The following is a 16,109-nucleotide window of genomic DNA, read 5'->3' as shown; positions in this document are numbered from 1 at the left end:
TCCCTAAATCAAGCGACGAGTCAAATTAATGCTTATTAATATTATGCTCATGCATCATTCTTCGTCTCATCTTGAATCAAGCGACGAGTCTATTAATGTTTTATTAACAGTGGCAAATTATCAAAATAATAATTTTAAGTGGAAAAAAAAGAGAAAAGAAAAGAGGAAAGAAAAGAAAAGCACTGAGTGGGGAAATGAATGTGGAAGTGAGAGAGTGTGTGAATAGGGGAAGGAAGAAATGAGCCGATTGATAAGCAAATCTATACTGTCTCCCTCCCTTTTTTGCTGCACTCAGCTTCGTTCCCCACCGTTTCGAGCCGCCTCTTCAAGAATGGCATCTGAATCTTCATCCTCGCCGCTGCCCTCTCCTTCCTCCGCCATTGATTTTCTCTCTCTTTGCCACCGTCTCAAGGTATGTACACGAGTGCTCCTAACAATGTTATGATTTGTTTGTGTTTGTCCGATGTAATGAATTTCCCAGAACCAAGTACTGGTGGGCAAATTTTTTTTTTTAGTCCCCTGAGCCCTGCTTGGTTTGCCACGCCTGATGATGGGCAATTCGATAGGCAAGGAGGGGTTGATTTTATTTGTTTGTTTTTGGTGGGTCGTTTGTATTCCATTGCATTGAAGAGGAAAAAGTTGTTGTCTTTGTGCCTTCATTCATTCCTATTGGTCTGCTCTTAATTCACGCTCCTGGGTTTAACACTAAAATCTAGTTATTGCAACTCACTCAGTCAAATCTGATCTTTTTATTAATCAGTGATAATAAAGTTGAATGAAGGTAACAGATGTGATCTATGAAATGATTAGATGGCAAAAGCTCTCTGGCTGATAGAGAAATTATGGAGCAAAGTTCACAAAGTGTTTTTGCAGTATTTCATCCATACTTCTAGCTGCTGGAAATTATCGTTATACAAGCATAAGTTTTGTTTTATCCTTTGGTGAAAATTTTGGAATGCTTCAAACAAATTTTTGGTATCGCAATCTCGAATTTTGAAAGATGTTGAGTTCTATCGAGTTGTGCTGCATCACCTCGTGCTGCATCTTGAGGTGCGATACGTGTGTTTCGTCTGATGTACCAAATTAACATTTTTTTATTGATTTTAGTTTGCCTTTATAATTCGATTGTTTTTGCAGTTTGTGCATGAATTGACCAGTGCGCAAGTTTTTATATTTTTATTACAGTGTCACACGGTACTCAATTAATCTGTTTATTATATTGACCTTTGCAATGCTTACCAGACAACAAAGAGAGCAGGATGGGTACGGAAAGAGGTTCAGCAACCTGAATCAATAGCTGATCACATGTATCGAATGGGATTAATGGCTCTTATTGCTTCTGATCTTCCTGGCGTCAACCGTGAGAAGTTGGTGTTTTGTTCTCCATTATTTCAACTATTATCTCAGTTTTATATAGTTTCAGTTGAAAAATGGGGGAAAGAAAAACTAATATGTTTTGAATATTGTGGCTGTTCAATTTTGAATTTCAGGTGCATAAAAATGGCAATCGTTCACGACATTGCTGAAGGTGGGGATAGTTCATACTAAACGCCTTTTTTTTCCCTTTCTTTTTTTTTGAGCTCTTCTTACTCAGTATTTTTGAATGAAAAAAGTAAATAAATAAGTTTACCTCAATTTCTTTTATGATTAACAGCTTGCAAACCTTCACTAAGCGACTTTCTTACTGATGTATTTTAGGATCAGAGTAGACCATATACCCTGACGAATCAAAATGAAAAGGAAAAAGAAAAGGAATCAAAATTGAAGAAAAGTTCTACCAATCCTGTTCTTTGCCTATCTCGATGAACTTCTTGAACATTATGTGGTGCATATGCATTATCTTTCATGAGTGTTTTTCCATCAAGATACAGTAATGAAATAGGTGAATGCGTGTTTAATGTGTTCATGATGATTCTGCTAACTAGTATATCAATCCTCTTGTTTAATTCCTCTGGATTAGCTATTGTTGGTGACATCACTCCTGCTGATGGGATCCCAAAGCTTGAAAAGAGTCGAAGGGAGCGAGAAGCGCTAGAGAGTATGTGTGAACTACTCGGTGGAGGTCCAAGAGGTATTATGTTTCTTCGATCTCCATTGATTAGGCTGCTTGAACTGATTTTATGTAAAGTGATCTATCATGAATTAGACCAATAGTGGGCCTGATAATTGTCAATTGATATTGCCACAGCTAAAGAGATCAATGATTTGTGGATGGAGTATGAAGATAATTCTTCATTGGAAGCTAAGGTTGTCAAGGACTTTGACAAGGTAATAAAAATTTATGTAGTTATTTCCTTGTTGCAAGAAGGTTCCCACTTCTAAGAAGATTGTGGTAGTAGTTGCTGATGATGTGGAAGAAGTCATGTTATACATGGTTGGATGCGTAATAGTTATGGATGTCACCAATCTAATATTAAGACTAATATAATTTGATAAACCTATACATTAGGTGCCTTATTTGATCACTTGGAAGACCTGTACTTGTGAGTATTAATTAAAGCCTCTCTTTTTCTCACTTTATTTAACATGTAATTTCTTTTCCATCTCCCTCATCTACCCAGCACTTTCTCTCTGCCTTTTCTTCTCTTCCTTCTCCTACATCAGTCACTGTAATAGCTAAAAAGGTATTGATCATATTGCCATAAACAAAGTTATTATTTCACATTTTCTAGGCGATTGCATTTTATCTGCTTAATTTGTTGCTTTTTGAATGACAGAAATTTGATCTCCATTTTTCAGGTGGAGATGATACTTCAAGCTTTGGAGTATGAAAATGGTTGGTTAACAAGAGCCATCTAATCATAAGTATTTGATTCAAGTTTATATTTATAATAGAGCTCCCAGAAATGATATGTCGTCTGCTGAAGAACATAAAACTTAAGAATTGCAAAACAGCTTGCGATGTTGAATTGCTGCTATCTTGGCTGCAGTATATAATCTGTTATTATTTACCATTTTCACTGGTTGCACAACTGGACTTAGTGTTGGTATATTCTTTTGCCTAATTCTCTGTATGTTTGGCACTGTGACGATGGTGGGCTTTTGGGAGCATCCGTTTCTGGGTCACTCTATTTTACAACCACTGCTAGATCAGTTGTCTTTCTTCAGCTCTGGTGATATGTCTAATGAGCTATAATTTTCTTCAAGCTGCACCTACCCTTTGGGAAAATCATTTTTAATTCGCGAAAGTGAAGAGTAGCATCATTGCTTGGGTTCTACTGCTCCTATTTATTGTCTAATGAACCATAATTAGCATCATTGCTCGAGTTCTAGCACTCATATTTATTGTTCATCACTTGCCATAACCAAAAAGTATGAAGCAAAGACGTGCTTGTGGGAAGAAATGTTAAAAAAAAAAAAAGGAAAGAAAAAAAAACCTTCTTCTGCTGGGGTGGTATCCGCAGACTTCTGGGATCTAATTGGGTTACTTCCTCGTATACTAGGCAGAGTAGAATTCAATATGTATCCGAAGGACTGTATGAAGTTAGGATGATTGTATGTCATTATTGAACTGCCATGATTGCTTCATGTCAATTAACACGTGTCATTCTTTTACTCATAAACTTCAATTGTGTTGTGTTTGCAGAGCAAGGGAAGGATTTGGAAGAATTTTTCGAGTCTACTGCAGGTATGCCATATTAATAATCAACTCAGGCAATTGTTTACATGCCGCTTCCATATAACATAAAAGCAATTTGTTAAAACCTCAACAACCTTATTAGTTACTTCTGAGCACTCTCCGACTTTATTCTTGAGATGGCATCATTCACCTACTTTAGAACAGATTTCCCTGTTATTACTGGTGTGTTGCTGCATAGGGAAATAATATTTAATCTATAAAATGAGGTATTATACTTCAATTCGATTCAACTACTTTACTAAAAGTGCCTATATGAAGTGCTTATAAAACTCAGGCAATGCATACTGGCAGAGAATGATTTGAAGTGTTTTCAAATCTTCATCCATATGCATCTTTTTTATGACTTTTTATATGTTTGAATTGAATGATTTTTCATGTTCGGTTGCATGTACATGATACCTCAACTGTGCTGGATCATGATCCATTTCTCAACACTACCAATCTTTCTGCAGGCAAGTTCCAAACTGACTTAGGCAAAGCTTGGGCGTTGGAGGTGGCATCAAGGAGAAGAAAACAACACTAACATTTTAACCCGAAAATTATTAGATGCATTTGGTTCCGTAACCTGATCTGTTATCATTATCATGAAGGAGGCGAAGAATCAATTTATCACGTTTGCTTCATCTTCGATTTAGACTGATATGTTTTTAGAATTACTGGCACTTTGTTACTCATGCCACACACAGAGAAGGAGCTACAATGTATGCAGTTAGCTGATAATTTGAGATTTTCTCAATTGACCTCTCCAGCACTCAAGTACTTATCGCTTATATCTCATGTCAAGTTCAAAATTATATAATAAAAGGAGTTAAACGTTAAATTCATTAAATAAAAAACACCTCAGTTCTAAACCTGCAGTTTAAGGGTCCGAATTGGTGAAATCAATTTGATTAAGTGTTATTGTAAGAGTTTATTTTAACCAGTGTTCTAAAAGGCGATGACTATTTTTTATTAAAAAAAATAATAATTAGAAATAAAAAAATTAAAAGAGAGAAACGCTACGTGAGAAACAAACAAACAAGGAACGAATAAACGTAGAAAAAAAACAAGCAAAAAATTAAATCTCATATTACGTATGAAGATTTGATATCTATTAATATCTATGTTATTATTATTATTGTTATTAAATTTTGTAATAGTTTTGTACAAAAACTGATAAACATAATATATAAAAATTATATTTTATAGTAAAAATCATGAATATCTCAAGATATTTATTATTTACGTTTTAAAAAAAATCGTCTAGGCCCCGTTCAGACAACCGCCTAGGCAGCAAGGCGGTAGGCGGTAGGTCACCGCCCACCTAACACTTTTAGAATATTGATTTTAACTACTTTCAAACTTCTAACTAATAAATTTTTTGAAAATTATATGTAAAAGTTGAGAAATACTTAAAATAAATTTTTGCAAACATTAACGAAAACATCATTAGAAAATATTTTTACTTGTTTATATAATGTTTTTTATTTTACAAAATTATATAATAAAAAATAAAGATACCTGTTTAATTATTTATTTGTTAAATATTTTAAATATTTTAAAATGTCGTGGGGCATCCGAAAAGTTCTGATCTAATCTTTGTTTTTGAAGTACTCGAAACAGGATTTTCGTTAAAAGCGTTTATTCGAACTGATGAAATTGAATAAAACAGTGTTATAAAAATGTTTAACTTTTGACATATAACAAAATAGATAAATAATAATAAATTTGAGATTGATAAATAATAATAATAATAATAATAATAAAAAGATTAAAATTTTGTGCCAATCCTATAATATAAATCTTTTTGCGATACAAGAGTAAAATACAGGACTGAAAGATCATATTTTTTTTTTTCGCGTGTAATGGTCACGCTGAGACATCAATCAATGTGATCAAAGGCGAAAAGGAGTAAATATTCCTTTGATGGCCTACTTTCGCGGAAGGCTCTTTTCATCTTGTTCTCTTCAGGCAATTTCTCCATCTATTCAAAGATTTAATTTTTTTTGGACTGTATTCATAATTGCGAATGTTTTATTTACATGAATTGAAGGCATAAGTGGGTTCACTGCAATTTCAAATACGCTGCGTTTGGATGTAGTCGGAGTTTGGTGGGTATTGGTTTCTGACGGTCTTTTTCTTTTTTATACTGCAGAGCTCGAGTCTTTGTCGTTCTGGCTTTTTGAAAGGTTTCTTTTTTCTCATTCATTATGTGTTTGTATGTGCTGAATCATTGAGTTCTTAGTTGAATTCCTACTACTGTAACTGAAGTATTAGTGAATAACATGTTCGGTTGGAAATTCTTGCCTTTTGACTAGTTTTTGTGTTTGAAAAAGGATAACGTTGTATCCGACTAATAAATGTGCGTCCTATTTATAAATGAATTCTGCTTGGGCTATTCAAGTGGTTGGAGGAGCCTTTAACCAGAAATTCAGCTCAATTGTCACCTCACAGCCAGGAGTGCAAAAATTGAAAGAACATGAGGAAGACCAGGTTTCGGAGGATGAAATTGTTAACATTAGGCAGGAATTTGACGCTGCAAGAGAGAGGTTTCTTCGAATACCTGATGCATTGAAGGAAATGCCCCGAGTGGATCCTAAAGGTTAGGAGCATTCCTCTGCTCAAGTATTGAAAAATCCTGTTGACAGAATAGCGCATTCACTTAAATTTCTGAAACGATGCTACTTTGGTTTTGAATTTTTTTTCAGGCATATATGTAAATAAGAACTTGAGATTGAATGATATCAAAGTATATGGGTTTGACTATGACTACACATTGGCCCACTACTCTGCCAATTTACAAACTCTAATATACGATCTTGCCAAACAGTATTTAGTTAATGAGGTTTGTTACTGTTGTTCTTTTAAAACACGATAGGTTTACCAATTAAATCCACTTTCTATATGCTTTATTTGTTGGAAGCAACTAATGCTCTTGCTTTCTGTGGGTTGTTTCAGTTTAGATATCCGGATAGTTGCTTGGAGTTCAAATACGATCCTTCATTTCCAATAAGAGGGTTGTACTATGACAAGTTGAAAGGATGCCTCATGAAGCTTGATTTCTTTGGATCAATTGAGCCTGATGGATGCTATTTTGGAAGGCGCAAGGTATAGAGTAGTGATATTTCCTTTTTTACTGTCTATCTAACCTGAGAGAATATGCCAACAGGCATTTGCATCCCTGTATCATTACTTTTTGTCTCTTTTCCTAATATCTTTTATTTTGATCTTCACATAGAACTGTAGAAGATCGTCTATTGATCTATATACCATTTGCCAGCTACTTTCTAGGTTGACATCTATTCATCGTAGTTGTCATATTGTAAATTGTTAATGAAATATGTATACTAAATCAGACATGTTAATTTGTTGTAAAAAAGTCAGCTGCATTGAATTCTTTGGATTTCAAGTATCATGAAATACTTGACAGTCCGAAATTTCTGGTTAGTTTATCCTGAATGACGTGCTTATCTGATCTATATTTTTTCCTCAACTTCTGATCACTGAAATTTTAACCTACGGGAGAAGGATTCGATTTTTATTGGGAACCCAGTTTTTGTGTTCTCTAGAGTTTATGACATTTAAAGCTTCTATTGATCTCCAATTTTCTAGGATACAATGCTTCTTGTATACAGATTTCCTTAGGACTTAACAAGCCAAAGACCTTTAGGCACTGTTTGGTTTGAGTGATAGGATAAGTAATCCATAGATAAGTAATATAATGTAAATTAAAAATAAATAAGAAAAAATAGTTAATATATTATTTGATTTGATGGATAGATTATAATTTATTTGATTTAATTGATTTAAAATTATTAATTAATAAATAGATAAATAATATGACAAAAATAAGGCGAAATTGATTGGAATAATTTATACATAGATTAATAATCCATCAAACCAAACAATGTCTTAAAATGTAAAGGAGGTTCTATCTGTTTAATCCCCCTTCATAAAAAAGGATGATGTAAATATGCTACCTAGTGAGCCTACACTGTTGAATAGCTCCAGCGAAATGGAGCTTTTAAGTGAAATTGACAAATAAATTATATAATATTGCAGTTGAGCCGATCAGAAATTAATGACTTGTATGGTACAAGACACATAGGCCGTGCTCAGGCTCGAGGACTCGTGGGTTTGATGGACTTCTTTTGCTTTAGTGAGGTACTGAGGTTGTTTATTAGTCAATTCTTTTATTAGTCGCTTGATAACTGTGTTTTATGATTCCATTTTCTTTTACAACAGATTGTGCCATTGACTACAAGTTCTTCTTTGTTTTGAAATTCGTATTATTTTTAGGAATGATCTTTATGATTTAAAATTTAGATATTATGTTAAAGGTGGCTGATGTTCAAAAACATTTGTTTCCGAAATATTTTGGATGTTCTTCTTTTTAGTCTATTTTGTTTGAGATTTCGTTTGAACGAGGTTAACCACCCTTGATGGCCTTTTATTATTTCCCTAATATGAGTACTTTATGGTATTCATACTTGCATGCAGGCATTTAACGTGATCATTTTTGTTTACGTATTTTTGGACATCGTGTATTTGCCCTGCCCCCATTTTCACCCATCATTAATATCATGAATGAGTTGTCTTTAAAAACCATTGCCTATTCACCCCCATAAAATTGTATAGAGATCAATTCGTCATGAGTTGAAACCCAAAACCATTATTTTAGCTTCATCCATGGCCTTTGGTTGGTTTCTTTGAGTGTTCTTCTCTAGACACTTAGTGGCCTATGACTGAGGATTATGGGGACTGAGAACAAACAAGTCTACATTTGAGGATGTTGGTGAATCTTATCTTGCAAGTCACTTATTTGTTTATGAGCATATTGTTTAGAATTATCTAGATGGAAAGCTCATTCATATAGAAACTTAAATCATGTAATAAAATAATTTATGTTTGCCTCTTCGCGGTGTTCAAGTAAGATAAAGGCACATGGAACATGAACAGTTCATTTGAATAATGAAAAATTTATTAATCCAATTTCTCAAGGATTTAGGTAGTCATAATATATGAGCGCATGATTCTCATGGATAGTTTGATCTTAGTTTTATGATGAATACTCTCTGCATCGTTTACAATAGGATTTGCAAGAGTTATTGTTTTCATTGGCTAACAAGTTTTTACAAATCAGAGCCAGCATTTCATTATGAGCTCTGTGTGCTACTTAGGCAATTGATATCAACAGCTTCTTAGATATTGAGGTTTATGCTGAAACTGAAATTAGTGAAAAATATGTTTTCAGCAAATTTCGGGCTAATGCGTATTGATTAAATGGTACGAGGTGATGCCAGATGCAGCTTTTTGCTTAGCCAACAAGGCTGATTTTTTATGATAGTTTTGCCGCTTTTACTTCTCAATCCTCAATGTTTAAACCCAAGGGTATTTAGTAGTGGGATGATGTAGATTTAGCAATGATAATATTCAGTATTTCGTCGAACAAATAGAAGCTTCGAAAGGTCAATGTTAAACAGTTAGTACTAATCCTATGTAAATAAGTATTATATGAGTGATGCTTAAATTATGGTGCCTTGTGAACCTGTTGGAACTTTTAAGCCTTTCGGATGGGTAATTTCATTGTAGAATCGGGCTCATTTGTGTGAACGATCTGGTTTTGTTGTCTTGCAGTCATGTCTCATTGCTGATATCGTACAACATTTTGTCGACGCTAAGCTGGAATTTGACTCTGCATATGTCTATCAAGATGTGAATCAAGCAATTCAGCATGTACATCAAAGTGGGTTAGTCCATAGAGGAATTCTTTCTGATCCAAATAAATACCTCGTAAAGAATGTATGTTCTATTAATCTTGTTATTCATATTTTCTATCGTCTTATTAGTGTTTGCAAAAACTTTTCTCGTTATCAAGGAAGATAGGCAGTTGTTTGCTCATATTATTGGCCGCTCTGTGACTATTCCAGGGTCAACTGCTACGCTTTCTAAGAATGCTTAGAGATAAAGGGAAGAAGCTTTTCTTGTTGACCAACTCTCCGTATTACTTTGTGGATGGAGGAATGCGGTTTATGTTGGAGGTAACTGTTATATCGGTAGACAGCAGGATTCCTAGAAAGTAGAAACAATCAATTCACTTCTCGATTTTCACTTTTCTAATGTTTAATTTAATAATAGATGCAGCAATGGTGAAAGAACTAATTTTAATTTTTTTTTTATCTGGTTGAAACTCTTGATGGTGGGTATTTTGGTGCATTACAAACAATCAGAGTTTATGCATTTTTGCTCCATAATATTTTCTATTTGATTTCGTGTTTTTACTTGTCTGAACCTTTTGACTAATGAATTTGATAACCCATTGAAATTTTGGCTCTATGACCATTGAGATGCGATCTTTGATGGCCTAACACCGAACAAGTAAATGAGTACTAGATTTTTCCACAGAAAGGAGATTATTTTATTTCCCTATTTTACATTTCTTTTGTACTCAATTTTTTCAATTGTCCATCTGTTCCCTGCATGCGAAGTGTTCTTTGTGTGGGAGACTAAGTGTTAGTTCATCCTATGGTTCGACTAGTTGTCTGAGGTTGTCGCTAGAAATAAGTCTTCCTGGTTACTTTCTCTCATCTCAAGTTTTTTGGTTAATAAATATCTGTGAAAGTTAGAAGAGGATAAGTTCGAAGAATCATTTTTAAAAAATTTGAGGCTGCACACTCTTTCTTTTCAGAATGAGAAATGTGGTTTTTTATGTATCAAACAACCTGAGTTTCTTGATACTCATGGTGGCTTGGAGAACCCTTCTATTTCTGTAGATGCTCTTGCCAATGTTTTTCTTTCTTTTTGTTTCGTCTAATTTTGTCTGAGTAAATTTCTATTTCTATTCTGTTTGTTATTTTTGTTTTTCCTATTTTCTCGATATCTATCATGTATTTCCCCTTTTGTTTCAGCAGTCCTTCCAATCCTATAATCACTGCAGTAAGTCACATCTCATCCAAATGGCGTAATAAACAGAGCTATACTTTTTCTTTGCACCCTTGAGTAAAAATTTGCCCTTTGTGTTTATGTTTAGGAATATATTTATCAATGGAAATTTATTTCTAGATCTCACCAATTAGTGAGGACAGTGGTTAAAGCGGGGTACCAAGGTCAGGTTTTGGGAGGATAGGTGGTCGGGGGGCGGGGTGAATTCTTCCTTTCAGGATCCGTATCCGTCTTTATTTCAGATTTCATCGGTCCGCAATATGCCTATTTCTTATTTTGCTATGTTCGAGAACCCTTCTTCTTCCCTCTCATGGGACTTGCATTTTCGAAGGGTTTTGAGGGACGAGGAATTAGATGAGTTGAGCGCTTTGTTAGGTGGAGTAGACAAGGTAAGATGATTGAATTCCTGTGTAGCACAATTCTGTCCAGTCTCTCCGTAGTTGTGCCAGGAGTGCATGATGGGGATCCTTCGGGTCTTTTTAGTCAAGTCATTCTTCGAGTCATTCTTTTCCGAGTAGTAGTTTTCCCGTTTTTTCCTTTTTCAATGTTATCTGGAAGGTTTTGGTCCCAACAAAGGTCCAAGTATTTTCGTGGATCGCGGTGTTGGGCAAGGTGCCGACTTCGGAGATGATGCAAAAGTGGTGGCCCATGTGTGCTCTGTGCCCAAGTTGGTGTGTGCTGTGTCGGAAAGAGAGGGAGACACAGGAGTCAGGACCACATGTTGATTCATTGTACTTTTACGAGTGGGCTGTGGGGTAGAGCTTTGGCAGAGATGTGGTTGGTTTGGTGGTTCCAAGATCAACACAAGAATTATGCGCTATAGATCTTGGACATCTTCTTGGCAAGAAGGGCATATTTTTTTGGATGGTGGTCGTTCATGGCATATGTTGGTCCGTGTTGTTGGAGATGAATAGAAGAATTTTCGACAACATTGAAGAGTCCATTGACGAGTGCTGGGAAAAGATCAAAATTTGAATTTCTACTTGGATTGGGTCTCATGTAGAGTTTGAGAATGTCTCAATCTCAGAATTATTAAGAGATTGGACTTTTGTCTATTGTTGATATGAGTAAAGTCATTATTAGACTTTTTTTGTTAGCGGATCACTTCTCCGTCTATTGTATTTAATAGCTTTCCCCTAATTAATATAATAATGTTTCTTATCCAAAAAAAAAACCTTATCCCATGTCCTTTTTCTCGCACTGTAGATTAAGAGAACTTAGTCAATTTATATGCAACAGAGATAATCTTTTATTTTTTCTTGAGCAGCAATGTGTGTGTTTAGATCCTATCAAACTTGTAGGCAGGACTAGAATATTTGGACTAACTAACTGAAACAAACTCAGCTTATAGATTGCTGCTTATCTCAATGAGAAGCAATTTTACGATACTATGTTGGAGAGGTGGGTCTACATTGTCTCTGCTGTTCAATTGATGAAGCTTTCCACCATAAGACCTGCAAATTTTTATGTGATTGACAATTTTCAGAACTCTGTACTTTGTACAGAATGGATATCTCACCATTATTGTGTAGAGATTCTTATTTCATTCTCACTATCAAGCTAGGTTGATCTACTTTTCATATTTGGGATTTTTTTTTTAAATGAAGCATTGTTCTAGTTACAATACATGTAATTTTGTTTACCACCTATCTCATTTGTCATCTATGTACAGAAAAAAAATGCTAGAAAAATGTAATGGGTGTCTTTTGTTCCTGAAAAACTAGGACTCATTGCGGCACCAGGACTCTTGGAGGGAACTATTTGACGTAGTGATTGCTAAAGCCAATAAACCAGAGTTCTACACATCAGAACATCCATTTCGGTCCTCTTCTCCACCCTTCAGTACTTATATAATGCATCATATACTTTTATTACGGAAAAAACCAAGTCTAATTGTGTTACCTGTAGCTGTTAAGCCATTCCATTGATCTATTTTATGTTGAAACCATATTAACATCAGTGTACAACTGACTGGTGAAAACAATTTTTCAGTTTCCCATGTATACCTGTAGATATTAGCCAATCCTACGAAATCCTTTAGTTTCATCTTTCTCTTTTTCTCATCTGGAACTTCTTTGTAGCTGTTATGATGAGGAGAAAGATACTTTGGCGTTTTCAAAGGTAGATGCCTTTTCACCCAATAAAATTTATTACCATGGATGCCTGAAGACTTTCTTGCAAATAACAAAGTGGAACGGTCCTGAGGTATGATACTTGGATGAGCTCTTGTTTTAGAATTCTATTATACTTTTTGTTATTTACTATCGAACAACTTGAAGTTACAAAAAGTGAATTCTTTGTTATTGATTTTCTATGGAAATCTAGGTGATATACTTTGGGGATCACCTCTTCAGCGACCTACGAGGGCCATCAAAATCTGGGTGGCGTACAGCTGCCATCATTCATGAATTGGAAGTATGCCTGTTTTCAAGTTTGTTTGTTACATACTTCGAAGCAATTATGTTTTTATTATGTACATGTGAGAGTGTGTATGTGTTAGATTGTAGATGCTCATGGTGTTGCTCTGAGGAACGTGAGCCAAGTTGCATGAGCTTTCACCTTCATTTCCTGCAGGGTTTTCCCTTGTTAAAAAGATGTTTATGAATAGGAAAACTATATTTCCGTTGGAAATTGTCGTTTAAAGGAAGGGAAATGAACACTATAATTAGAATTGAAAGTTCACAACTATAAACTCGTTTCTAGCTGCTAAACTAAGAGCGACAATTTTTTTATAAAAAATGATAAAAATTTGCGGCTCAAATATTAAATGGTACTGCTACTTCTTCCTGGCCGTGGTGCTCCTTTTGAGCTATGCTAGCCAGTAGATGTGAATGTTTCTTATCCCAAAAGAGTTTGTTTCATTGTCCATTGTGGTTGATTTTGTCGACTTCTTGAACGTTTTATGTATTTGTTGTACTGGTTTTCATGTTCACCCTGTTGCCAGATTTTGTCATCAATACCTCAATGTGCTAGAGAGTGAAAAGTAGACTTATATGTTGTTAATGAGAATAAATCTAGATTAAAAATGCCAAGTGCGGTCTATGCATCTGAGCTAGTTTCATATTTAGGAATCCAGTAGACTACTCTTCTTGAGCCATTTTAGGTCCCATGATATAAATGTTCAACGACTGTATCCCAAAAATGTGTGCTGAATTCTTGTCTGAGGCACTGTTCTTTGTGGACGCGACTGAACTTCGGTGGACGCAACTGAACTTCGCATTGAACTGAAATTCTCTGTCATGAGGTTCATATGAGGACGCAAAAATCCCTTTAGTAAAATACTCACTCGTATTTGTCTGATGGCCATGTTTGATGCGGGAACAGCCAATAATTTCTCTCTTTTACTTATTTACAGAGTGAAATACAGATCCAGAATGAGGATACTTATCGTTTTGAACAGGTAACTTTTTCAAATGGGGAAATCTTCGACTTTCTCCAGTTTGCTCTCTCTATTATTCTGAATCAACTATGCATCCTCTTCTCCAACAGGCCAAGTTTCATATAATACAAGAGCTTCTTGGAAAACTACATGCTACGGTAGCTAAGAGTGGAAAAAGTGAAGCATATGCATCTCTTCTTGAGGAGCTGAATGAAGAGAGACAGAAAGCACGCAACATTATGAAAGCCATGTTTAATAAGTCATTTGGAGCTACATTTCTGACTGACACAGGTCAAGAATCTTCATTCGCTTATCATATCCATCAATATGCCGATGTTTATACCAGCAAACCGGAGAACTTCCTGTTCTATCCGCCTGAAGCATGGCTTCATGCACCTTTTGACATAAAAATCATGCCACACCATGTGAAGGTATATTTTTTTTGTACTGAAGATGCAAAAGCAAAAGAGTAGTTGCATAATCTTTGTTAATTATTCTTTTATTATTTTCATGTCGAACAGAAGTGTGATGTAAGTTATCGAATATGTCATTTGTTTTTTGGACACAAACTAAATCAGAAATTATCTTGTACACCAACAGAAATTGTAGGATGTTGCATTGGTTTGAGGGACTACATTGTTTCATGATTCTCTATTCAGGTCAAACATGGCGATTAGGAAGGAGTTTTGCTGATATAGGTTCTTTACGATAGTATCCTGTTGAATCTTTTGCAACACTAATTCTTCACTGCAGCCCCTGCTGTTCTTGTTAACTCGGAGCAGATAAAATTGCAGGGTTTGACCATTTCTTTTAACTCCATTGATGCATGTTCTGTATTAGTATTTGATTGTGGCATTTAGAAAAAGTTGTGCTTGTTTAAAATCCTTCTACTAATAGCAAATCTAGAAGAAGACAAATTCCTGCAGTAGCTGGCATTATTTGATGCTCTATGTTTTATTTATTCTGCTCAAGATTTTCAGTTTTTGGCAAAATAAGCTTTATCAGATAATTAGGTTGCTTGTTCTCATTATTGCCTGTGTTTTCTAATCAAGTAAGATTATTTCCTTTCAGGTTTCTTCACGCTTGTTGAGAACTTGATTCCTTGTGTGGAATAGAACTAAAATAAGTCCTACTCTTCCTTCGAATCTCTGGTAGCTGGTATACACATTGAGGCCCCTTTGATCGAAAAAATTCATTTCAAGCTTATAATTCTTCCTCGGTGGCCATGACTAACAAAATCAGGCGAGTGACGACCAAATTGTAAGTTGCTTTGCCACTTATCCATTACTCTGTAACTTGAAATTGGTCATGAAAGATATTGTTATTTGTTAGGACATACCCAAGAAGACGAAACAGAAGCTTAGAGACTGGAGGACTACCAATCTCAGCCTAGCCTACTGATAGATAATTTGAATATATTCCATTGATTTTGACATTTAATTTGAACAATAATTTGAAATTGTTGTGATAGGCGGGACCTTCTGATGTTGAATAAAAAATTGTAGATGAAGAATCAATGTTTGATTTTCATTCCATGGGCAAATTCTATGTTAACCATTAAACAGCCTCACGATCCAATGGATATCAGTCTCTTTATTGCTGTGTATAGATAGAAGAAGCCTATTTTATGAGATTTAGTCTTGAATTTTCACTGTTACGTGATTTAAAAAAAAATGGTGTCGTGATAATTGGAATTTAGAACGTCCAGGGCCAGTTTGGTACATAGGACGGGATAATTAATAGATATCGTTTTTAAGCGATTGTTTAATTTGTACATTTTTTCACCCACCACAAACTAAGCAACCATTTGGCACCTTGATGTACCCACAACGACTAAGTTTCCATTTTATGTCTTTTTTAACCCACGACAGAGTAATCAACAATTTTAATTCTTTTCTCAACTAGAAATGAGTAACAATCCACTTTTCAATTTTCTCCGACCACCACTATTTAACTTTCATATTCCACCGTGGTTTTGGTGATTTGAAAATAGCATCATGGATTTTTTTGTTTTTCACGTATCGTATACGTCATCAGAATAATAACAACACACACGGCACACCCCTGCTCTTTGAATTCATTAGCTTTTTCCTTTCTTATTATTCTCTGAACAAATCGTAATATACTATTGTCGTGACAGAAAGTGTTACGGTCAGAATGCTAATGTCA

The 16,109-nt window shown here is 35.0% G+C and overlaps 2 protein-coding genes across 5 annotated transcripts; both read left to right on the top strand.

The window, feature by feature from the left end:
• The first annotated feature begins 194 nt into the window (after positions 1-194).
• LOC140882806 (uncharacterized) lies at positions 195-4,417 on the top strand. Its single transcript, XM_073289011.1, has 8 exons — positions 195-412; positions 1,243-1,367; positions 1,491-1,528; positions 1,961-2,071; positions 2,189-2,268; positions 2,740-2,776; positions 3,587-3,628; positions 4,093-4,417. The coding sequence occupies exons 1-8, from the start codon at positions 239-241 to the stop codon at positions 4,161-4,163; spliced, it is 678 nt and encodes a 225-aa protein (XP_073145112.1). The 5' UTR covers positions 195-238; the 3' UTR covers positions 4,164-4,417.
• A 1,037-nt stretch (positions 4,418-5,454) lies between these two features.
• On the top strand, positions 5,455-15,470 carry LOC140881211 (uncharacterized). 4 transcript variants are annotated; one of them, XM_073286338.1, is made up of 15 exons: positions 5,455-5,590; positions 5,775-5,808; positions 6,024-6,221; positions 6,328-6,464; positions 6,578-6,727; positions 7,682-7,783; positions 9,257-9,421; positions 9,550-9,660; positions 12,286-12,383; positions 12,643-12,766; positions 12,887-12,976; positions 13,917-13,961; positions 14,051-14,371; positions 15,012-15,200; positions 15,273-15,470. In XM_073286338.1, the coding sequence occupies exons 1-14, from the start codon at positions 5,546-5,548 to the stop codon at positions 15,036-15,038; spliced, it is 1,647 nt and encodes a 548-aa protein (XP_073142439.1). In that variant the 5' UTR covers positions 5,455-5,545; the 3' UTR covers positions 15,039-15,200; positions 15,273-15,470. The 4 variants fall into 4 exon arrangements, with proteins under 4 accessions (XP_073142439.1, XP_073142440.1, XP_073142442.1 ...); XM_073286339.1 differs by having other exon boundaries at positions 5,491-5,590; positions 5,956-6,221; XM_073286341.1 differs by lacking the exons at positions 5,455-5,590; positions 5,775-5,808 and adding an exon at positions 5,593-5,730.
• Positions 15,471-16,109: the final 639 nt, after the last annotated feature.

The sequence above is a fragment of the Henckelia pumila genome, chromosome 2 (assembly GCF_033568475.1).
Source record: "Henckelia pumila isolate YLH828 chromosome 2, ASM3356847v2, whole genome shotgun sequence".
Lineage (NCBI taxonomy): Eukaryota > Viridiplantae > Streptophyta > Magnoliopsida > Lamiales > Gesneriaceae > Henckelia > Henckelia pumila.
The sequence above is the reverse complement of the archived record's forward strand: the minus strand, read 5'-3'. Positions and strand labels throughout refer to the sequence as shown.